The sequence below is a fragment of the Leptopilina boulardi genome, unplaced genomic scaffold, assembly GCF_019393585.1.
Source record: "Leptopilina boulardi isolate dan_hultmark-lab unplaced genomic scaffold, ZJU_Lbou_2.1 LbouV2_376, whole genome shotgun sequence".
In the NCBI taxonomy this organism is placed as follows: Eukaryota; Metazoa; Arthropoda; class Insecta; order Hymenoptera; family Figitidae; genus Leptopilina; species Leptopilina boulardi.
Genome location: NW_026137947.1, coordinates 343,622 through 370,837, shown reverse-complemented (window position 1 = coordinate 370,837; position 27,216 = coordinate 343,622). Strand labels below are relative to the sequence as shown.

Genomic DNA, 27,216 nt, shown 5'->3' with positions numbered 1-27,216 from the left:
CTGATGAAGATAAAACGGGATAATTATAGAGCCTATCAGGATCGTACGCGAGTAAATTTCGTTGAAACACGCGAGATCGCCGGACATAGGCGCGGTGATAAAGGGAATCGAGCCAAGGAAATAAAAAAAAAAAAAAAAAAAAAAAAAAAAAAAAAATGAAAAAGGTTTCGCGCATAGTATAAAGGGAACGAAAAAAAGAAGGGGCAAATAAAAGAAAAAAAAAGCAAAAAAAAAAAAAAAAAGAAGCTTGAAAGAACTTATCATCAATTTTTCATCCTTGAAAAGTATACGCGCGCGTTCAACGTGGGGAGTTCAAGATGTTTCGCTAATTGTTTCTCACTCATCCCTCTTTCAACAATTCTCCCTTTTTTTTTTTTTTTGCTTGCTTTCTGCTTCTTGGAACTCGAATAAGAAAAGAGGGAGGGTGTATCAAGTGAAACGTGGCTTGCATTGGTTAAATGCAGTGAACATCTGGCAAAAAAAAAACGGAAGTCACATTTTTCTCCTTGACAAATACAAAATTTATAGATACAAAAAAATTATTGACTTTTGAAAAAATTAAATTGCACCGATTTTTTTTTTATATATATTGAACCGCTAAAGGCTCTACGTTGTGAGGGTGGAGAAGTCTGAAAAAAAAAAATTACTGAATAATAAGACGGGAAATTACGAAAAATAATCCGATACTCGAGAGAAGCAAATAATGATGTGATGCAAAACAATTATATTTCGAAGGAACAATTTTAATTTTAATTATCCACTAAGAGAGTCTTCATTTTATTGATAATGATAAACAATATTTCGAAAATAATTCAATTGATAAATAATTATTTTTTATAATTAATAATATAAAAATTAAAAAGAAAATAAAAATTGTTAAAAAAATTATTAAAATTAATATTTTTGCATTTTCTTTACTTGATTTAAATAAATTACACGCAATATCAATTTTCATTTATATATACATTTGTGGTGGTTACAATAAAATATTGTTGAAATAATAATAATAATGAAGGGGGATTCAACAAACCCTGGGTTTTAAAGCATAGAAATCGTCCTATATATAGATATACGAGAAATGGAGAGTTCATAGTCAGACAGAATCACATATTTCGCTCACCGGCGCAATGTAAGTGCCGGCCATGTAGAAGGAGAAATATTATTATCCTCGTGAATATTCATAAACTCAATGTATGAATTTAAACAATAGTTAAACAGCACGCGTAATAATTTATTAAACAAAATTCCTTATAAATTCACATTGTATTTGAAATTAATATCCCGTATTATTATGTTCAATATTTTATAAATGTGAAAACGAAAAAAAAGAAGCCTGCGAAAATATATTAATTTTTCCTAATTAAAAAAAAAAAAAAAAAAAAAAAATTTAACCTTAATTTAATAAACATGTAATATATAACTTTTCAAATTACAGCTTGTTTTTGACAGCAAGTGTTTATCTTTTATGTTAATTTTCACAAATTAATAAACCATGAAATTAGTTTGTTACATGAGAAAGCAAACAAGGTTAATTATCTAATAATTAATTGCGATCTAATTATTTATTAGGCAAAAAAATTTCCTTTTTTTTTTGTTTGCTAAAAATATTTATTTTTAAAAACAAAATTGTATTGTTCCATTTTAACCAAAAAAAAAAAAAATTTATATTATTTTGATAAAAAAAAAATAATTTTATAAAACTTATTATTGAAAATTATTATTTGACAATAAAAAAAAAAAATTGTAAAGAAGTCACCGATGGTCAAAAGACAGTAATGTATTTGGCAATATTCCAAAATCTTTATTTTTATTTTATTTTTTTGAATGTAAGAACAGAAATGTTGAGAAAGGTCGAAATGCTGGCCATGGTCCAGAGGTAATTTCAAATGCTGAAAATGACGTCAGCAAGACTGTCGCACTTTCGACACTGGGGACCATTGCTGTGTGTGTGTAACTCGTTCAATCTCGTGCCGATCCTATTTGCTTGTCATTTGGTTTAATGGTTTTTATTCTGAAAGAACTTGGTCACACACCACCTCCCTTCCCCCTCTCAAACCATTTCTCCTTTCCCCACCTTTAGCCACCCATCACCCTTCTATTGTCACTCTACATTCCATTTCTTTCACTTCACCAACCCTTGACACGTGCCTTTCATTTCTTTCATTTCCATCGTCTCTATGCTGGCTTTTTCAATTTAACCAATTGACCAACCCCATCATCACATCAACCAAAAAGCTGTCTCTTTGAATCGAACATTTTTTTTTTTTTTGAAAACCACTGTATTTTGTCGCATTGCATTGTTTTTTTTTTTATTATTTTATTTTAACCTGAAAATAATGTCAAAGTCATATATTTCAATCAATCGAGGGAAGGAGTATCTTGCTTTCAATTTCAATTGAATTTTATTATTTTTTTTTTATATTTTATTTTATATATGTCGCATTTAACCTCAACAAGAGATTTTTAGAAAAATATTCTGAATGTTATACACACACATATATGTATTATATTTGGGCTATGCGTTTTTAAACGAGATGTTAAATTTGTTATTCTGGAATTTTTTTTTTTTTTGCAATTGTAAAAGAATTTTAAATATAGTAAATATTAAAAACATTCAATTTGTGATTTTTAAATTCTGTCCTACTAAAAAGCACTTTTTCTACTTAAAAATTTTTTTTTGACATAAAAAAAGTTTTATTTTCTTAAAATTGAGTTTAGTCTGACCAAAATTTACTTACTCTACTTAAAATTTTTCTGTTTAATAAAATACCTTTATAAATAAGTTTTGGCTGATTAAAATGTATTTACTCTACTTAATAATTGTTGTTTATCAAAACAACTTTATTTATAAATAAACTTTGGCTGACCAAACAGCATTTATTCTACTTAAAAAAATGTTTTTTTTTATCAAAATACTTGTAAGTAGTATAAAAAAAATAAATTTTGTCTTATCAAAAAAAAAAAACTTATTCTACTTTAAAATAACTTGTCCCACCAGGATTGGTTTTTGTAAATAAGTTATGTCCGACTAAAAATCCCTTTTTCTACTTAAAAAAATGTTTCTTTATCAAGAATGCAACATATGTGAAAATTCTTTTTTTCGTTTTTTTTTTTTTTCTTTTGAAATCCTAATTTTGAAAATCTCTTTATACAAAAATACTCAAATATATTTTCCAAATTATATTTGCATTTTAAATGTACTCTAGGGAAGGGAGGGGGGTGGGGGGTACAAAGAATGACTTTGATTATAAAGCCGCGCGTTTTGGTGATGATGTAAACTTAGTTCTTGTCCACAGTGCTCATTAAACATGCAAACTCTCGAATAGTCAAAGTCGGTTTCTGCTCTGTACTGAGTACAACTTCACCTTTGTGGTTGGTTGAGCAAACCCTCTTTGGAAATATTACTGGGAAATCCCTCTTAGCATTCTACTGGACATTCCATTGCTGACAATCTACATTTTGAAACCAAAACCAACGTTTGACTGCATTTCAATATATAATATATCTTAGCAAATTAATTTCCAAAAAAAAAAAATTCTATAATTCTATGATTAATCATTTAATAATAATTATTATATAATTATCTAGAATTAAAAATTAGTTGAAATTTTCACTAAATTTTTAATAAAATTACTACTATTTAATTTAGTAATAATTTTTTTTTACTTACTTTTTAGTGAGAAACGATACTAAAAATAAGTAGAAATTTTCATTAGTTTAAATAAGTGAACGAATTCTTACTAATTTAAATTCAGAGAGTAATGAAAAAAAAAAAAAAAATTATGATATTCCGTGTGGAAAAAGCCACGATCTTGCCCTCAAGAGTTCGGGGCCCCCGGCGGGGGCCCATGAGGGGCAACGTAGGGGCCCCCCATGGATCGCCCTCATGATCGATTAGCAAAAATTTCTAAGTCCAAAATTCAAATATTTTTTCATCAACAAAAAATGAATGTTTCCAATAATTCAAAACAACGAAAAACGCGTTTTTAATAAAAATATATTTACACTTTTTTTGAAAATTCACCTGAGATGATTCATGATAATAATCATAAAGCATATAATTAATTATATTTTATAAATTGCATTTGATTGGAAAATATAATTTAATATCTTAACTTTAACTAAATGATGTTAAGCACTTATCTTTGTTAGGTATTTTTGAAGTTTAAATACCATCAAGAAGTTAGCATTCGTTTTGAAGTAGCGTGCGTAGCGTAGTTGGTAAAGCGTTAGACTCATAGTCCGTAGGTCATAGGTTCGATTCCCCCCATGCTTTAGATTTATTTATTTCTCAGGTTTGCGTTTAATCATTAATTCTATGTATGAATTAATTGAAAAATGAAAGTATGCATAAATTACATATTTTTTAATTAATTAATTTATTATTACTTTTAATTATATCCGACAGTTAATTAATTAGAACGTTAATTAATAAATTCAATTTGAGTAAGAATTTAATTTAAAATTGAATAATTATTAAATAAATATGTTATTTATTCATAACTTAAGCTTATTTATTATTAATTAACTTTTATTATTAATATTATTGATTAAAAAACATTATGGCAAACTTGAGGGCAAGATGAGGGCAAACGTGAGGGCCCTATGGATCATCCATATGCGCCCCTCATGGCATGAGGGCGATCCATAAGGGCCCCCACTGAGGGCCCATATCACTTTTCCACACGGGATGGTATATGATTATTAATTTTTAATTTTATCTATTGTCTGGTCTGGTTGAATGCTACTGCATTATTAAATTTAATTATTTTTAATTTTCTAGTAAATTTCCATATATGAAATAATTCTCCACATCAATAATTAAGAGAGCATAATTTATTATAAATACATATGTGTCAAATCGTTCAAAAACGATTACAATAATTAATCATTTTAAAAATTATTAATAATAATATGATCTGTTAATTAAAAATAGGTTCAACTGACTTTTATTATGATGATCAAAATTATAACAGTTATTAATAAAAAGGAAATATGATTTTTAAAAAACAATTTAAATTAATTCTTAAACAATTATTGTTAATTATTAATTAATAATTATTATTTATTATTATTTATTATGTTCTACTATTATTTATATTATTAATACTTACTATTTATTTATTACTACTTGTAAAATAATAATGGACAATATTTTATCCGATTTAATTATTTTCGAGACAATATATAAAATTTTTATCATAAAAATCAGTATAATATTCCAAAGGTGAAACGTAAAGTAATTCTTTATATATATATATATATATATATATATATATATATATATATATATATATATATATATATATACGTGAAAATTTGAAATTTCTGGAAGATAGCCCAACACGAAAGCTACGAAACATTTGCATAAAATGAACATAAAGTAAAGTTATTTCGTCAATTTAGTAATAAAATATTCTAATATAGAGTGCATTCTTCCGATATTTTCTTCTATTTTATGTATCGAAAAATGCCTTCCTAAAATTCGCTGTTGCTTCAAAAAGTATTAAACGCACGTACATTGAGGTGAATTTTCGAATTTTAATTTTTAAATCCATAATTTAAAAATAGATAAATTATTCTAATTATAATTATATTAGTAATAATTAACAAATAATTATTTATTTATTTATATTATAAGGGACAAACTGTCATAAATTATACAGTAAAAATATTAAATAGTATTCCATAAATTAAAATATTTGAAAAACGTTATTCATCTACAATTATTAAATATAAATTAATAATATGATAATTATTAACTATTGCACAAAGTAATAGATAATAATATACCTAACAATTACTAATTATTATAAATTATTTATTCGTATAATTATTAATTATTTTGTTAATTATTAATTATAACTATTAATTATTGTGTTAATTATTAATTATAACTATTAATTATGGTTAATTATTAATTCATATGGTTATTAATAATTATAAATTATAAATATTATAATATAAAAATATTGATAAAAAATTAAGTCAAAAAATTTGTGAATATAGAAAATTTTTTTTTATTTTTAATATAAAAAAAAAAAGGGGTGACATTGTTTATTGGGCAGGGTTGCATCGCAGTCAACTTAAACTGCTTGATTAACTGAACAAGATTATATCCCAATAAAGAGAATAATCTGATATTCTTATCTTATCGAATGGCGCCTGTCCGACAGGTGGGTTACTATCTAGTCACGCTAACCAAAGAAGTCGTTCCCTCGAAATAAACTTAGAAAAGAGGCCGGAGACACGGAAGGGTAGTGGCTTGTGAGCATTATCTACTTCAGATAAAGTACATTGCTTAGTTGAATGTTGTTTGACATTTCTATTTCAATCAGATTAATCATTCTTTTTAATATTAAAGAATATGGACTTTTAAATCATTCAAATTCATTCCATTATATTCAACACTTTTTTTTCTCACATTTATATATTTATTATATATACAATATTCAGACCCCAATTTCACGCAATGTATAATTTATATGATTATAATTCTCACAATCATGATAATACGTCTTGAAAAATGATCTGAACTTAAAAAAAACTTTTTTACCTAATTTATTTCAAAAAAAATTTAATACAAAAAAAAAATATTTGTTAATTGAATAAAAATTCGACTGTAATTCTTCTTCATATAAAATACAATAGAATTAAAATTACAATAAAGTGGGTTTTTTTTTATTTTTGAATCACAAAATTGAAAAATTTTATTTTATCATTTAAATTAAAAATTGGAGGCAAAAAAAAATTGTTATGGAAACAAAAAAAAACAAATAGTGTGAAATAATAATGCATTTAAGAAAAATTTAATTATTAATTAAAGTTAAAATTGAAATTGCGAGGTGTTCGTGATGTAAAATTTAGAGTTTCATTTACTTAAGCAGACAGAATTTTATGAGTCTGACTTATTCGCGTGTCTGACTATATAACCTGCTTTTCCACTGTGACACATCCTTGGATAATGTGATTTTTCAACGAAAAGGAACACGTAACGCTTTACCGACAATTTTATTTCAATAAAAATTCATGCTAATCAAAAAAAAAATAATTTATGGATTATATATTAAAAAATTATTTACTAATTATTGACTACAATATGATTGAATTTTTTTTTTTTAATTTTGAAAAATATAAATCCAATTAATATACTGTTTTTAAAAAATATTCATAAGTAATAATTTTCTTTTTCCTATATTAACGCAGTTTCTGTTTTATTTTTAGTATCGTTTATTTTAATCAGTGTAATCGATTTCAAATGAAATTTCAATTCTCAATGTGACTGACAGATATTGTAATAAATATATATAAAACTTTAATAGATTTTAAATTTATTAATTAATTAATAATTCTCAAAGTATAAATAAATGCTCTAGTTATGAATTAGATTAGCTTTATCTACTGAAATTTATTTTGTTTTATTAAAAATCACTTATTCTACTTTAAAATGAGTTGTCACATGCAATTTTTTTCTACTTTAACATAAATTTTGTATGAACAAAAAATACATTTTCTACTTTTTACAAAATCATGTCTTATTAGTACAGTTTTATTTACTAAAAAAATAAATTTTGCCGGACCAAAAATTTTTTTATTCTACTATAAAATAAATTGGCTAACTCGAGCTCCTATTTTCTATCTAAAAATAAGTTTCGTCTGACCAAACATACACTTATTCTACTTAGTAATGAATTTTCTAACAACAACTTTTTCTACCTAAAAATAAACTTTGTCTGACCAAACATACATTTATTCTACTTAGTAATGAATTTTCCAATAACAACTTTTTCTACCTAAAAATAAACTTTGTCTGACCAAAAAGTAGGTTTTCTACTTAAAAATGCCTTGTCCTACAGAAACTACGTTTTTCTACTTAAAAATTGATTTTGTCTGACTAAAACGTACTTTTTCTACTTAAAGAAAAAAAGTATTTCTAACTACATACATTTTTACCAATCAAAGACAGTAATTTTTCCAAACATATTTAATTATAAAAACAGTGTTTTCTACTTTTGTAAAATTGTTAGCTTGTCTGACCAAAACGTACTTTTCTACTTCAACACTAAATTGTCACACAAGGGATTTTTTTTTCTTCATAAAAATAAGTTTTTCTCTGCCTGAATATCTTTTAATCTACTATAAAATGAATTGGCTAACGAGAGTTAGTTTTTTTACTTGATAATAAGTTTTGTCTAACCAAAAAATACATTTTCTACTTTTTACAAAATCAAGTCTTAGTAGTATAGTTTTATTTACTGAAAAATAAATTTTTCCTGACCCAAAATTTTTTTTTATTCTACTATAAAATAAATTGGCTAAATGGAGCTCATATTTTTTTCCTAAAAATAAGTTTTTTCTGACCAAAGACACACTAATTCTACTTAGTAATGAATTTTCCAATAGCAACTACTTTTTCAACCTAAACATAAATTTTGTCTGATCAAAAAGACGTTTTTCTACTTGAAAATTGGTTTTGTCTGACCTAAACGCTCTTTTTCTACTTAAAGATAAAAGTATTTCTAATTACATACATTTTTACCAATTAAAGACAGTAATTTTTTCAAACATATTTAGTTCTAAAAACATGATTTTATACATTTGGAAAATTAATAGCTTGTCTGACCAAAACTTACTTTTTTACTTAAAATTAAATTGTCACACAAGGGATTTTTTTTCTACATAAAAATAAGTTTTGTCTGACTAAATATCTTTTAATCTACTATAAAATGAATTGGCTAACAAGAGCTCATATTTTTTTCCTTAAAATAAGTTTTGTCTGACCAAACACACACTTATTCTACTTAGTAATAAATTTTCCAATAACAACTACTTTTTCTACCTAAACATAAGTTTTGTCTGATCAAAAAGTAGTTTTTCTACTTAAAAATGTCTTGTCCTACGGAAACTACGTTTTTCTACTTGAAAATTAGTTTTGTCTTACCTAAACGCACTTTTTCTACTTAAAGATAAAAGTATTTCTCACCACATACATTTTCACTAATTAAAGACAGTAATTTTTTCAAACATATTTTGTTCTAAAAACATGATTTTATACTTTTGTAAAATTGTTAGCTTGTCTCACCAAAACGTACTTTTCTACTTAAAACTAAATTGTCACACAAGGGATTTTTTTTCTACATAAAAATAAGGTTTGTCTGACTAAATATCTTTTAATCGACTATAAAATGAATTTGCTAACGAGAGTTAATTTTTTTACTTGATAATAAGTTTTGTCTAACCAAAAAATACATTTTTCTACTTTTTACAAAATCAAGTCTTAGTAGTACAGTTTTATTTACTAAAAAAAAAAATTTTTCCTGACCTAAAATTTTTTTTTATTTTACTATAAAATAAATTGGCTAATCAGAACTCCTATTTTTCTATCTGAAAATAAATTTCGCCTGACCAAACACACACTTATACTACTTAGCAATGAATTTTTTAACAACACTTACTTTTTCTACCTAAAAAAATGTTGACTAAACAAACTCACACTTATTCTACTTAGTAATGAATTTTTCAAAAACAACTACTTTTCTACTTAAAAATAAGTTTTGTCTGACCAAAAAGTAGTTTTTCTACTTAAAAATGCCTTGTCCTAAAGGAAATACTTTTTTCTACTTGAAAATAAATTTTTGTCTGACTAAAATGCATATTTTCTACTTCAAAATAAATTGTCATACAAGATCTACCTATTCTACTTTGAAATATAGTTCGTCTGACAATGACGCAATTTTTCTACTGAAAACATAAAAAATTCATACGCGTTTCCTTTTATTTTTTGTAATTTAATATTTTCTACGAAGTTTTCAAATTATATTAAAAAACAAAAATTCGTCTGATTGGAAAATCGTCTAAAATACCTTTTTTTTTTGTAGAAAAAAAAATTAATTTCTATTATTTCTTATAATTCATTTATAAATTTTTATTGGTTTTTTTTTGTGTCTTTATTTTATTTTCAAGAGTGTTGTCTCCCTTGCCAGTGGTTATAGCGATAAATTCATTCCTGTGATAAGGGTCCCGATTTTTGTCTTTATGACCCTCGTAGGGCCTATATAGGTTTTTGACGGGAGAAAGGGCTACTTCCGGCTTGTGGCGTGACTGCGCCCTTCTTTTCATGTACACTCATGACTTTTGCCACACACACATTTATATATATATATATATATATGTATTTTTTTTTTGCTTACAATACAAATATAGAGCTTCTATATACGAAGGTTGAAAAGAAAGGCAAAGTAGATGAGAGTTGTTTTTTTTCACATGTTTTACGAGTACTGGTTTTTCTCCAACAGATGCATATAAACTTCTAGAGAGAGCGACATACAGTTACCTGAGTCAGCCGAAACGCTCACTCGCTAGCAACGGCCAACAATGCAACATTAATATTAATTACTCGACCGCATGCATGTCGCTTTTAAAATGGCTGATGTATCCACCTAGCTAGCCACAAAGCTGATGTACTTTCATGCGTGATGTGCGTTAAAAAAAAGGCTTTCAGCCATTCATGGCCTCTCGTAAACATAACGAAGTATACCACTTAAAATTTGATAATTAATATACCCCCACACGGTAACCGTATATATATATATATAATAGTCTTTCATCCATTTCACCACATTCTCTCTCTCTCTCTCTCTCTCTCTTTAAATAAATATTATAATTTCATGGTAGTCGAGTAAAGCATCAATTTCCTTTGATAAATTTTATTCTCATCAATTGTCAGTTATATTACATTTTAATGCAATTCACTTTGTTTCATTCGCAATTACACAAGACTATGTAACCTCTTATGCAATTCTACTGTAAAATTAGTGTGATTTTGCTTGGAAATCATTTCATCCACATAATGAGGTTGCGGAACTTCTCTTTGTGATGGTTCACTATGGTAAAAAAAAGAAGATGAAATTTAAAATCCTCACGTTTCTATCTCGTGTTGGGGGGGGGGGAAAAAAAAAAGAGAAATTTTTCGTTATTTATTTTAAACTTTTCTATTTCCTTTGATAGTTTTGAGCAATATAAAAAATTATATTCTTTTAATATCTTCTTGACGCTTATTTAAAGAATATTTCCCCCCCCCCATCATTATGTTTTTCAGTTACAATTTTCTTTCAAATTTCGATTTTTGCCAACAAAAAAAAAAAAAAAAAAAGGGAAAAATATTATTTCTTTTGTTCCTTTACCACACGGTTAATAATGATCACATATTGCTATAGAATTGTATTTTTTTAATTATGGCAAAAAGTTTACGAATTTTCATTAAAAAAAAAAAAAAAAATTATTACAAAGAATTTTCCCTGTTAATTAAACAAATATAAATTTTTCAAATATCAAATTTTTTATCATTGTAAAATACTCTTTGTATTTAATTTTATTTAGAGAAAAATATATGTGAATTTGTTCAATTTTTAAACTGTCTATTTTGAAACAATGAAGTGAAATTGAAAAATAAAAATACAAAAAAGAAAAGTGAAAAAAAAAATGGTTAATTGAAACGGGAGCAGAGATTATTACGATGAAGAATGTAAAATATTTAATGAAGAGAGATTCTCTATTAATGTGAAGAATCTTTTAGTTTGAAGCACCTGCTTCTTCTTCTTCTTCTCGATATTGCAAAGTGCAAGGGGTCGAGAGAGCTACACATTTATATTAAAAATGTTAAAGTACCCTTTATTTCCTATGCACAAACTTTTAACGGTTACTCTGTTTTAGTCTCTCGAATTTATGGTCCCTCTTAGATAACTTAAAATTAAAATACAAACCACCACCCCCCCCCTCTCTTCCTCTTCTACTTCTTTTCATGTTCTAAACTATTCTAGGGTTTATGATCGACTTTTTAATCAGCAAAATTATAATGTATAAGAGCAAATTTTCCAGTTTCATTTGTTATTTTATCGAAAAAAAAAATTAATTAAGAAACGTAATAGAATTTTATTATATTTAATTTAAAATGATATAAAAATACCAGGTGAAACGATTCTACGGAAATCACTCCACGGAAATTCCATACGGAATTCCAAAAAAATTCTATACGAAATTCTGCAAAATTTTGAAAGTATTCCTTTCGTAATTTTGCAAATTTTTTTGAAAGAATTCTATACGGAAATTGCACAAAATTTTCAATAAAATTCCACAACTTTATTTTTTGCTGATTTTTTTGTGATTTTAAAATAACTGCTGCTACTATAACGAAAACTAGTCGACTCGATGATGTTCCTGGTGGATATAATATAGAATTTATGATAGATTAATTAATATCTAGTCGAACTTATTTGAAAGGTCAATAAAACGTTTTCCAAAAGAAATTTACTATTTTTCAGTCAACTAAAACTAACGATAGTTGAATTTTTCGACTAATTTTTTTCAATGTATGCACCAGCAGTTATTTTAAAATTACAAAAAAATCAGTAAAAAATATACTCAATAAAAAAACTAGTAGATTTGACTGCTTTTTAACTACCCTACATAGTTCAATAGGTCCTTAACTGAATTTAAAAAATTGTATGGACTATTAAAAAGTAGTTAAAAGAACTTGGGTCAAGGAGATTTTGTTCTAATTTTTGAAGTTGATTTAACTACTTTTGTTAAGTACAATTAACTACTAATTCTTAACTCCATAAAAAATAGTTAAATTGACTACACGCACATAGTTAAAATAACAAAAAAAGTAGTTACTTTTACTACTTTCAAGTCAGTTAACTAAAGGTAGTTGAGGATTTCGGCTAAATTTTTTTCAGTGTACAGTTGTGAAATTTTAATAAAAATTTTTGTGCAATTCCAACAAAAATTTTGTACAATTCTGTATAGAGATTATGTGTGTAATTCTTATAAAAAATTCGCAAAATTACAAAAGAACTTCTTTCAAAAATTTTGCGGAAATGTTTGCGAAATTCCGTATATAATTTTTACGGAATTCCGTCTGGAATTTCCGTGGAGTAGTTTCCGTAGAATCGTTTCACCTAATTTGGATAAATTTGTTACATTTAGCTTTAATTTGATACTTTAATTAAATAATTTTTTTTTTAAGTTTTACAATAGTTTGCAATAATATTAATATTTTTCAATACTATCGTTTTCAAGCATAGTAAACAAATAAATAATAATCAATAAAAATAAAACGTATATGACTGTTTCCGGAAATTCATTTTTCGTTCTCCTCAAACTTGCAGATAAATCAATATTTGCAATACAATGGTATATGTACATACATATGAAAGTAGTAAGTTTTTTTTTTTTTTTGCAAATGTATGCAGTATAATAAAATTCGTAATGCTTCGACTGCCACCGTTACAGCACTTATCGTTTGAATTTGCATATGTATAGAAAAAGCAGTTAGAAATACATAAAAATGACTTCAACTTTAAGTTAGTGTGACTAATCACATTTAAAAGTTGGCATTCTTTGGAGTAAATATTTCCTGGTATATTTTAAAAAATGTATCTGATAAACAGTTATATATGTATTACATATATATTTAATATTTAAAAATTGTAGATGTATAGTAAAAAAAAAATATGTATTCTTATAAATAACTATTTTCTCTCCAAATAAATAAATAAAAAATACCTATACACATAATATGTATATATATATATATTATACATGTCAGAAAAACAAAATTAGTTTTTAAAGTTGAACAGGAAATAACATTCTAAATTACTGTATTTTGTAACTTGTTTAGAGTGCTTACAACTGTAATTACGAGTAAACTGTCAATTCCAATTTCTGTTTCCTGCGCAACAATAGTAATTTCATTTTTCAATAGAACAATCATATTCAATTTTCGAAAAAATTTCTACTTTTACAATATATTTTTAGATGTGAAATAAAAGTTAAATAGTAGTTTTTTATTTATAAATATATATATTTATTTAATTCATAGTAAACATTTTTTTTAGTAAAGAAAAATTTTGGTTTAGAAGAACTGATTTTTTTTAGATATTTAATGAAAATTAGGTGTCTGACCAAAAATAAATTTTACTACTGAAATTAAAATTTTTTTTTGTCTAGAACAAAGTTCATTTTTGCTGAGCAAAAATTATTTATTCTACTTTAAAGTTTTGAAAAAAAATTCTTTTTTTGCTTAAAAATTAATTACGGTTGACTAAAACGTAATTACTCAACTTAAAAAAATTTTTGCTGACTAAAAATCACTTGTTTTACTTTAAAACATTATTATACTGAAAAAAATACTTTTTTTCTTGCTTAAAAATGAGTTAAGGCTGACCAAAAAGTGATTATTCTACTTAAATAATTATTGCTCTATACACTGTAAAAAAGGAGTTGAATTTCAACTCCCTAGGGGATGCTATAAAAGTCCCACCCTTTTGGAGTTGAAGCGAAGGGAGTTAATGCTTTGCGAGTTAATTTTATGCCTAGGGAGTTAGTTTTAAGGAGTTAATTTAATTATCAACTCCCTTTTTGAGTTGATTTTTAACTCGAAAAATTCAACTTCCAACTCTCAGTGCTGTTAACTTCCTAATTTTTTTTATGTGTATTTGAAAAAATGTTATCATATTAGAACAAATTTATCTACTTCAAAATTTATGTTGTCTGACTAAAAATCACTTTTTCTACTTTAAAAAATTATTATACTTAGAAAAAATAGTTTATTTGATTAAAAATAAATTTTGGCTGACCAAAAAGTGACTACTTAAAAAAATTATTTGTCTGTCCAAACAAAATTTGCACTACTTCAATAATCGTAAACTTTGATTATTAGAATATTAATAATTACAATTGTTATTTATTATTTTTATTCTTTTTTTCAATTTTATTTGCTTTTATTATCCACAAATATTAATGCTATAAATATTTATATTACAATATGATATTATTATAAAATAGTATTATAAAATGGAAGTGAAGATATAAAAATAGCAATTTGTATACGGCCTGAGGGAAGATATTTAAAAGTTTACTTCCGAGTGAGCTTCTAAAGAGCATAATAGAAATTTCTTGAGTGATATGATTAGTTGTGTAACAACATTGTGTAGTGAACATGTATATATATATATACAATATATATATATAAGTTGCATCGATAACGCAACAACCTCAGTTTATAACTTCGATGAAATGAACTAATACTTGTGAAACAAACCCTGAAGTGTTTTACGTGAGTGTACACAAGGGTCTGACGGAAACTTTTGGTTTGTTTGACGTATGCGCATTGAAGGATTAAACTATTTAGACTTTAGGCGTGTCATGAAACAAGCATAAACTTCGTGCTTGAACCCTAAACTTTGAATCCAGCTTCTCATACTATTTTAATAATTTGATTCTCGAGACTAGTTTACCCTCATCTTCTACTGATTCAACATATATACAATAATAAATCAAAATTTACACTTTACACATTTTGCTATTCAAAAAAATTGGGTTTTTAATCAAAAAACACAATTTAAAATTATTTTTATTATTATTTTTACAATTGTTATTGTTATCATTTTTTCTATTTTTACTATTGTTGTTATTATTGTTACTATTGTCATTATTACTGTTATAATTGTTATTATTATTGTTATAATTCTTATTTATCATTGTTACTTTTGTTATTATTGTTATAATTGTTATTGTTATTGTTACTAATTACTATGTTAATTATTAATATTATTTTTACTATTTTTAGTATTTTCACTATTGTTATTTTTATTATTTTTTTGTTGTTGTAATTGTTATTGTTATTATTAATATTGTTACATTTGTTATTATCATTGTTGTAATTGTTATTGTTATTATTAATATTATTATTATTATTATTGTTACTATTATTGTTATAATTATTATTGTTACTATGCTTCTTATTGTTATTATTTTTACTATTTTTAGTATTTTTTTTATTGTTGTTGATATTGTTATTGTTATTGTTATTATTAATATTGTTACATTTGTTATAATTATTGTTATAATTGTTATTGTTACTGTTTTTACTATTGTTGTTATTATTATTGTTATAATTGTTATTATTTATTGTTACTATTGTTGTTATTATTATTGTTACTTTTGTTATTGTTATTGTTATAATTCTTATTTATCATTGTTGCTTTTGTTATTATTGTTATAATTGTTATTGTTCATATGCTTATTATTGTTATTATTTTTACTATTTTTAGTATTTTAACTATTGTTGTTAATATTGTTATTGTTGTTATTATTATTGTTACTTTTGTGTAGTATTATTGTTACAATTGTCATTGTTATTATTAATAGTGTTACATTTGTGATTATTGTTACAATTATTATTTTTATTGTTACTTTTGTTAGTATTATTGGTAAAATTGTTATTATTATTGTTGTTGTTGTTATTATAATTGTTATTGGTATTATTGTTATTAAATATTTTCATTATTATTATTAGTCATCTTTTGTATTTGTTTTTTGTTTTCTTTCTTTCTTTCTTTTTTTCTTTTTTTTTTTTTTTTTTTTTTTTTTTTTTTTTTTTTTTTTTTTTGATAAGTGGTTATAATCTAATAAAATGATAGTGCAATAAAAAAAGAACAATTTGATGATTAAGACTTGAACATTTATTGACATGTATGAAGGTATGTTAAAGGTTAAAAAAAAACATGAAGAGTTGATGTTTAACATTGTGAATAATTTATTAATATGGGCGTTAGTTCTTATCGCATATAGTGGATATATACATACAATGTTGTTGGTGCGTGTGTAAACTGAAGTATCGATCTTTTTCAACTTACGAGGATATGCGGCGCCTGCAATAATGCATCTTATCATATATATATATATATGGGTGTAGTCAATATTGATCAAAGGAATATGAAAATGAAAAAAATATGTTTGAAAATTCTTGAAATTGTAGATTTAAAGTATTTAAACAATTATCAAGATTTGAGAATTATTTTTTTCTTCTTCTAAACTGTCACTTTAAAATAAATTTGTGTCTGACCAAAAAGAACTTTTTCTACTTAAAAGTGAATTGTCGTTATACCAAAATGTCTTTTCTACTTGAAAATAAATTTTTTCTGTAGAAAAATATATTTTTACTTTCTAAAACAAATATTATTAACTTTCTGCTTTAATTTTTATGAAAATTGTTTTTAAAATCATATATATTATTATCAACTTTTAATTATATTTATCATAAGTGATATAAAAAAAAAAAAAACAGTGAAAAAAAATTTGTAAAAATAGATTAACAGGTCAAATTTATCTTTAGAAATATCGGATAATGGCTAAATCCTATTATATAATGCATTGAGAGTATTTTTTTACGTGCCCTCTTTTCTTTTTATGTTGCAGTCGGCGCGTTGAAGCTACTTGAGATAAAAGTCCCAACATACACTGTGAAGGGACGAAGTGCGCTTCTACATTGCAGGTAAGGGCACTTATTTCACATTCAAGATAGTCAAAGAAAAGACACAGTGAGTGAGTGCAAGTGAGAGAGAGAGAGAGAGAGAGAGAGAATGATGTAGAATATGACCCGATTACATATATATATATTCCTAATCTAAAGAATTTAAAATAAAAAATGTTTCTCTTTTTTTTCTCTCTCAAACAATTTCTGTTACATAAAATCGAACGATGAGCAAAAAAGATTTCTTTATATTTTATGTCTTCAGCTATACATGATATTTGCAATCTTCAACTATTTTATGAATATTCTATATACTGAACCATATCCATATTATGGATATATATCGAAAAAACGATATTCTAAATTTAAGAATATAATCTTTCCCACCTATTTAAGAATATAATGAAAAATTTATCGCTTAACTCTTTGTGTCTTGTAAATTTGTAAATTAATTAATTAACTTCTTTGTTGAAAATTTAAATATAAATTAAAAATTTATAAATGTTAATTATTTTAACTTTTATAATAATTTAAAAATAATATTCCCTTTACGAATATGTACAGTCATGTGACCTAATTTTTCATTTAATACATTCGTTTAATCTTAATGTAAAATTTATTTTATTTCTAATCTTATAAATTTTTTTTTTTTAATTACACTCTGAATTAGTAAAAATTTTAACCAATTTCAATTAGTGACCTTTGGAATTAGTAAAATTTAACTAATTAATAGTGGAAAATTTTTTTACTATCCAATTAGTAAATTTTAACTAATTAAAAAGCAAAACATAACTAATTCAAATTAGTTTAAAATTTCTACTAATTACTAATTTTACGATTTGTAGCTTGTAATAACTTTTTAAATAAATAATTAATTTAAATTAAGAGAGTATACTGACGTGGAATTTTATTTGAGATATAAGTGAATTTAAAAAATTATTAACTTATTAAGTACTAAATTAAAATAATTTATTTAATAATTTAATAATTTGTCAAATTAAGTTAATTTTATCTTATTATAATATGAATGTATAATGAAATTATTGAAAATTTAAATAAATTGGATTTTACTCGATGTATTGTTAATTAAATAAATATATATATATGTGTGCAATAAATAAATGAACCAAATAGTGTTGACAATCGATTTTTGTGTGTTGAATTTAGTTAGTGAATGTACACTTTTACGTAATGCAACCTCAACTAAATTCCTTTTCCAATACTCATCGATTTTACAAGCCATTCCACCTCTGCCACTAATTTATCGACAATTTGTAAGCTCTAAAGTTAACGGTCATACACATACACCAATTCTCGTGCTCCCCCCTCCGTCCCACCTTCACCCCTTGTCTCTGGACTTTTTTTTCTCCCCCCTCCCCCTCTTGTTCAATTAATTATTCCCTCTCTTCTCATCCTCTTCATTCTCTCTCTCTCTCGCTTTCTCTTTCCCTATTTTCCATTCCTCTGTTCTTTTCATTCAAGTTTGTAGTTTCCTTCTTCCTTTATCAACGTGGGATTAAAGATAAAGCTTTTCCAACACAGACACAAAAGAATCGTATTCCAAAATGAAATTGAGATTCATTTTAAAAATGAATATACATATATATACTATTTGCAAGTATCATCAATAAATTTTCACATTTGTCGTGCTAAATAAAGAATAAAATTTAAAATAAGAAATTAAATTTTTTATTAAATTTTACTTTAAATTAATGAAAATTTTACTTTGACTAAAAAAAAAACTTTTTTTTGAAACATTTTTTTGAGTCTATATTATACTAAATAAAATACAATATTATTTTACTAATTTACTGTTATGTAGTTTGTGCTCAATTTCAAGAGGCGAAGAAAAATTTTTTTTCTAATAATACAAGGCGAGGTATATATATATATGTATTTCTTTTTTTAATATCAAGAAGTTGGTGATGGGTGATTAATATGCGTACACAAACTTCGAGACTCCATAAGTCTTCTTGCAAGGACTCGTAGCTCTCTTGAGGCGAACCGTGAAATCGCTTTCACCTTTCCATTCTCACTTTTCCGTTCTTTCCCCTATTCCACTTTGAAAAACTTAAATTGCCCGCAGTAACTGTAATGACTCACAAGTTGTCCTAATTATAATTATGAAAAAGCTCATATTAAAAAAAAAGAAAATAATAAATGATCAAATTAATCCAAATCTCTACATTAATATAATTTTCTCCTTTTTTCAAAAAAAAAAAATATATATATAATAATTTAATAATAAAAAATTATTAATTTTAAAAATAAATATATTCATTCGTATAAAAATACTCTTAAATATATTATATATAATAACGCTTAAATTAAATTGATATTAATAATTCTTTTTTTTTTTTTGCTGAAAAATATTATATTACAACTAAAATGTTGTGATTCTAAATTCTAGAGACATTTTCATATAACATCGCAAAGGCGGGTCGAGTAAACCTGCTTTAAAAAATAGAAAACATTTACATACAGAATGACAAGTTGTCGTTGCTTACAAACTCTAAACATGTACACATATATATATATATATATATATATATATATATATATATATATATATATATATACGACAAGAGGATACGAGTCCCGAGAGCGCACTGAGTATACAAAAGCAAAAAAACAACCTCTTGTCCAAATTTACCATAAAAAAGTACCTTGTAAAATGTATTACGAATTTTCTTCCTATTCTACCGTGTGTGTAATAGTGACATGTTATGACAGCGCCTACCTATATACTATTTTTCCAACAAAATTTTTTTTTTTTTACATCTATAGTATTTATATACAGTGTCATTTAAATCAAACTTTTTTTTACGAATATTACCAAAAAAAAAAAAAAATTTGCTAAATATTAGAAAAAAAAAGAATAGAATAATTTATCAATTAATAATAATAATAATAACAAATTTTAATTATGACAATAATTTATCGACTTCAAAATACACTCAGAAAAAAATTCGTTTGAAGCAACCAAATTTTCGTTAAATCAACAAAATAAATGCACTGAAATACAGTTAACCAAACATTTGGTTGCATAAACCAAACGTTTATTTAGCTCAATCAAATTTTTTCTTTGTTTCAAAAAAATTTATTAAAATAAACCAAACAGTTATTTAGATCAAATAAATATTTATTTGAATTAAACAAATTTTGTTTGAACTAACCAAAAAATTGGATAAATATAAAAAAAATGGTACATTTGGTTTAAACATATCTTTTTTCTGAGTGTAAGCATAGGCTGACCAAAAATTAGTTATTCTACTTTAACTTTAGTTGTCTTGGAAAAAAATTCTTTTTTTTTTTTTTGCTTAAAAATAAATGTAGGCTGACCAAGAATTATTTTTTCTACTTAAAAAGTCGTTTTTTTGAAACAGTTTTATCAATAAAGAATTATAAATTCTGTCTAATGAAAATTAAAATATTTTCTTCGTGAAAAAAAAAATTTTTGGTCTTATTAAACAAAATTATTGTCAATAAATCAGTTATGTCTGACAAAATAGTATTTTTTCTACTTAAAAATTCATGTCATTACAAGAGCTTTATTTATTAAAAAATTTCTGTCTGAAAAAAATAAAATTATACTTAAAAAAAAAAAGAAAACTTTTTTTGTTTTACGAGACAAAAAGTTGCTTTATAAATAACTTTTGTCTGACCAAACAACAATTACTCTACTTAAAAAATAAATAAAACAAATATTTTCTTATCAAAACAATTATGCTTACTAAAATTAAAATTTTGGCTAAAAAAGAATTTGTCTAACCAAAAAATATTTATTAAAAATTAACAACTTTTCTATAATTTCATAATTATATTATTTTTTTTTATTATTTATTATTTTATTTACATTTCGAGTCGAAATTTTTCCCTCTTTTCACCCTCGATTTTCTCAGCCTCTTTTCAGCTTGAAATCATGCGCTTATTTCCAAATCTGAATGTTTAGAGGTTGAAAAGAGGTCTTGGAATTTTTTCTTAATTTGAATTTTTCGAAGTTTTATTCCTCCTAAAAGTTTTATAGTATTACGACAAAGACCAATAAATATATCTTCAATAGGGTCAATAAATAATGTCCATAAGAAAAAAAATTCAATTTTTACATTTTTTTAATTTTATTTTTTCGTTTTTTTTAACCTCTTTTACGCCTCTCTAGTCATCTTTAAACCCTCCTTTCAGCCTTCAATATAGCAGATATTTCCACTTTTACAAATTCGAGGTCGAAAAGAGGATATGAAAGTGTTAGAGAGAATAAAAGGAGGATGAAAGGAGGTTTTTAGAGAACTTATAGAGAGTCTAAATTTGACTCGGGATAATTATGAAAGTGTAATAAAAAAATTTCGCAAATTTAAAAAATATGCTTTTTAAGCATCTAATAAAATTAATTTGTAGATAAATCAAGAAAACTAAATTTTAAAATCATTTTTTTTCTTGAAGGAAAATTTATCTAATATATTCTTTTTTCAAATTATAACAATCAAGATGAAATTACAAAGCAAACAATTTAATTTAGTATATATATATATATATATATTTGTAGTTGAGTATAAATTTCACCATTCTACAAGTAATGAATTCAATCCAGTGTTTAATTGCAATGAGTATACCTATTCTGTGTGTTAGTATCAGTATATGTGTGTATGTTTGTATGTATATATATATGCTACCAAATATCTAGCATAACGAAGTATCCACTGACGCGTGATGCTTTCCTCGAGTAAGACGGCATTCCAAGCGTTAATTGGTCGAATCTCGAGGATCGCAGGTAATTAGATTTTCAAGGCATTAGAGCGAGCACAGACAATACATTTCTGATTTTCAAGCTATACACGAACAGTTAGTAGACGTTAAATCTAAAATAAGATCTTAAATGTCATCAACATTTTCTTCCACACATATAAATATATATATATATATATATATCCCTTTGGAGATAAATTTTCCTTTTTTCTATTTCTTTGAATTTGTACAATAAATTAAAAAATAAAAAAAAAACCAAGCAATTGGAGTAATAATTATCAGTAGTAACAGACAATTTTAATCAGACATAATATTCTGCTTTTTATTTTCATGATAATCATTTTTATTATTTTTAAATTAGTAGTGTAATACCTCTTCTAACAGACAAAGCGTTTTAAATTAATGTAATTTTAAATTAAGTAGTAAAAAATATTTTTAGTCAGACATGTAAAATTTTTGCTTTTTTTAAATTTTACTTGTAATTATTTTTGTTATTTTGAAATCAGTAGTAAAGAAAGAGTTGCTGTCAGACAAAGCATTTAAAATTTACGCAAATATAAGTAGTAAAGAACAATTTGTAGTCAGACATAGAATATTTTTTATTATTTTTTTTTTATTTCAATGGTATATACTTTTTGGTAATTTGAAATTAGTGATAAAAGACAACTGTATAGTCAGACAAAGAGTTATTAAATTCCTTTTAAATTAATAACAGTGAAAAATGATAATTTCAGCTGGACAAAAATTTTTTTATTGTTACTCTAAAATAATTTCAGTATTTTATTTTTAAATTAGTAATAAATGTAAATTTTTAGTCAGACAGAAGATTTTTTTCCTTACTTCAATTGTTATTCCATTTTGTATATTTTTAAATCAGTAGTAAAATCATTTTTAGTCAGACATAACTTGTAAATTAATTTCCAGTACACTGAAGAAAAAAAAAATTATTTGATTCAAATACCCGATTACTTGAGTATTTTCAAATAAATATTTACTTGAACCAAATAATTTTTAATTGAATTAAATAAATTGTATTTGAACCAATAATTTTTTTATTTGAAACAAAAACCAATTAATTGAATTAAATAATAATTATTTAATACAAATAAATATTTATTTGATAATAGTCAAGTAATCGAGTATTTCCATCAAATAAATTTTTTTCCAGTGTAGTAAAATATATATTCAGACGGGCTAATAAAAAAAATTTGATTAATATTGACTCATTATTAATATTATTACTATTATCACTATTATAATTATTCGTATTAATTTTAGTATTATTTTTAGTATTATTATTATTATAATTTTTAGTATTATTATTATTATTATTATTATTATTATTATTATTATTATTATTATTATTATTATTATTATTATTATTATTATTATTATTATTATTATTAATAATAAAATGAGTTGAATAAAACTTTGCAATATTATTTATTAATATATAAAATCTTTTATAGAAGATTATTTGTTATTTCTTATTTTGTTAGCGCAAGAGAGCTCTATAGTAGATTTCACGCAACGATGAATATCTCAACCCCATTTTCTCCTTCTATCTCACTTTGAATAATAATTCAAACTCTTTCCCTGGTACTTCAGAAGAGATGACGATAAAGCTCGTACGTCTTCATCCCCCGAACAAAGTATGTCTTGACGACTTAAAAAATGGAGGAGAGATGTAAGTTAAAGGGAAAGAAGGAGAAAAAAAAGTTACATAGAAATATATCTTAACAATGCCCTTTTTTACAAATTTATATATATATATATATTTGTTATCGTTCATAACAAGCAATCACTTTTATTATCCTATCTTCCAATAATAGAGAAAGAAAGAAAAAAAAATTCTATTGGAAATAAAATTAGATTGTATTGATACTGAATATAAGAAACCAGCATTTATTTTTTGTTTCGTATCAAATCCAATGCTAAATAACATTGGCGCAATCTATGAGCTTTATTTTTTTTTTTCGTTACGTTTTCAATAAAATTGAGTTATACAAGAATTTTTTCTTTATATAAAATCAAAAAATACTTCAAAATTAGACAAAAAGAAAAAAAAAAGAAAAGAAATTAATCGTAAATATAAAAAAAAATAATCGTTAAAATTTGAAAGAAATTAATTAATTTTTTTACAAACGAAAGACAAAGAAAATTCTCATTCATAGAAAAATAAGAATGAAGACATTTTCTATGAGAAGCAATATTCTCTCTCTCTCTCTCTCTCTCTCTCGTCTCTATAACTCTAAAATTTAATTACCGTATACTTTGAGCTTCTAGAACTTACATTGTCTGCATTATCTTATAAGCCATTGAATATTTAAATCCAAACAGATGCAATTAATATAAAACTGACAAAGAAAATTTTTTCAAGAATACCATGGGAAAAAAAAAGAAAAAATTTTTCTTTGAAGAAAATTTACTTTATTCTGATTTTCTTAATAGAAAAAAAAAAGAAATACAGGAATGAAAAATATTTTTCTTACACCCTTATTTTTTAATATAGTATTTTTAATTTCATTTATTAAAGTAACATTCCGATTTGTTTGGATTTATGAAAATTTATTATTATTTTTTTTAATAATATAAAATTAATATTTCTTTGTACTTGTCTATAACATAAATATATATTAAAATTATTTTCTCCCTTTTGTAAATATATTTTTAATTTTATTTATTATTTATTGTTTTGTTTGGATTTAATAAAATTATTTATTATTTTATCGGAGAAAAATTATTTTTTTATTGTAATAAGAATAGAAGGAGAAATTTTTTTTTTTCTTTTGAATGAGGAAATGGGCGAAGAAAATAATATGAGATTTGTTTTAAGAATATAAAAAAGTGAGAGTAAGAGAAGGAGAGAGAGAGAGAGAGATCCTTAGATCCCAAAGGACACTACCCGTCAAATGAGCCAGAGGATGCAAATCAATCCCATGACGCAAAGCTCCAAATTGTGCTCCTCCGCTTGACTGCAACAATCCCTTTTCCAGCATCCACTTGAATGCACCCCTTGGGTACATCACTATAGTGGTCCAACCTCAAGTCAGACTGTGCTGACGATCTGACATAGTACCAAAACTCCTAGCGGGATTTATATATTATTATCTTTATTATAATTAAACTCAGCGCTATGTAAAAGACAATTAAGAAAAACACTGGAGCACAATTCGTTTTTGTTTTTTTTTAAAGAAACGTTAATAATTCTATGAAAATATTCCATGCTGAAAAATTAACTAACAAATTATTGTAAAATTAATATAAGTAGATAATGATAATTTTAGTCAGACATAAAATTTTCCCTTTTGTTCTTTTGGTAATTTTTTTTTATTTTTAAATAGTAAAAGACAACTTTTGTTATAAAGAGGGCTTTAAATTAACATCAAGTTAATATAAGTAGTCAAAAATAGTTTTAGTCAGACATAACTTTTTTTCGATTAAAAATAAGTGAAAATGGCAAATTTAGTCGGACAAATTTGAATTTTGAAAGATTGAAAAACTAATATCAGTGGAAAAATGATAGTTATCGTCAGACATTAATATTTTCATGAAATTGTCTTGTTATTTTTGTATTTTATTTAAAAATCAGTAGAAACTGTTAGTTTCAATCAGACAAGGTGTTTTAATCTCTAAAAATAAACAAAAGCAATAGTAGAAGTCAATTTTTGTCAGACAAAGATTTTTGAAATATTGTAATGTTTTGTGATATTAGTAGAAAATTCTAATTTTAGTCAGATGTAAAATTTTCCCTTTTGTTCTTCTGGTAATTTTTTTTATTTTAAAATAATAAAAGACAATTTTTGTTAGAAAAAGGGCTTTAAATTAACATCAAGTTAATATAAGTAGCCAAGAACCGTTTTAGTCAGACATAACTTTATTTCGATTAAAAATAAATGAAAAAGGCCAATTTAGTCGGAAAAATTTGAATTTTGAAACATTGAAAAACTAATATTAGTAGAAAAATGATAGTTATAGTCAGACATTAATTTTTTCATGATATTGTCTTGTTATTTTTGTATTTTATTTAAAAATCAGTAGAAACTGTTAGTTTCAATCAGACAAGGTGTTTTGATCTCTAAAAACAAAAAAAGCAATAGTAAAAGACAATTTTAGTCCGACAAAGATTTTCGAAATATTGTAATGTCTTGTGATATTAGTAGAAAATGTTAATTTTAGTCAGACGTAAAATTTTCCTTTTTGTTCTTCTTGTAATTTTTTTATTTTAAAATAAAAAGGACAACTTTCGTCAGACAAAGGGCTTCAATTTAACACCAAGTCAATATAAGTAGTCAAAAACCGTTTTAGTCAGACATAACTTATTTTCGATTAAAAATAAATGAAAAAGGCAAATTTAGTCGGAAAAATTTGAATTTTGAAATATTGAACAACTAATATTAGTAGAAAAATGATAGTTATAGTCAGACATTAATATTTTTATGATAATGTCTTGTTATTTTTGTATTTTATATAAAAATCAGTAGAAACTGTTAGTTTCAATCAGACAAGGTGTTTTGATCTCTAAAAATAAACGAATGCAGTGTAGTAAAAGACAATTTTAGTCAGACAATGATTTTCGAAATATTGTAATGTTTTGTGATATTAGTAGAAAATGCTAATTTTAGTAAGACAAAGTCAGACAAAGTATTTTTAAATTAACCCCAAGTTAGTAGAAGTAAAAAATGACGATTTTAGTCAGACAGATATAATTTTTTTTTCGTATTTCTACTTTTTATTTTCAAAACATAAAATTTTCCTCTTAAACAATTTTCAGTAATATGAAAAGTTAAATTTAAAATTTACAATTTGAAATATAATATCATTTTCCATGGTGAATTATTTTTTTTCTCATTTATACATTTCTAAATAGATAAATGCACGCTCTTGAGTTTACAGCACTATATATACAGGGGCAGTAATGATCAAAGTTTAAGAGTTACTTGAGCGAATCGATCATCTTCTCTTCTAGATATTATTCTGAGATAGAATTTAATTGCGAAAGTACCTGAGTATAAACTCGATTTTAGGATCAGTCCTGAACTGCAAATAGTTTGTTATTCATACAACGAGAGGGCGGGATTTGAAATACGTTTCTCTCGACCTACTCGAATTATTATTATTATTATTAGTATTATTATTATTATTATTATTAGTAT

The 27,216-nt window shown here is 24.4% G+C and overlaps 1 protein-coding gene across 2 annotated transcripts in view; it reads left to right on the top strand.

The window, feature by feature from the left end:
* LOC127287857 (cell adhesion molecule 1-like) overlaps nt 1-27,216 on the top strand; it is a 76,414-nt gene that overhangs the window by 10,839 nt on the left and 38,359 nt on the right. For both annotated transcript variants that reach the window (XM_051314980.1, XM_051314979.1), the window contains exon 3: nt 17,263-17,338. In XM_051314980.1, coding sequence (XP_051170937.1) covers nt 17,263-17,338 — 76 coding nt within the window. The remainder of the gene's footprint in view (nt 1-17,262; nt 17,339-27,216) is intronic.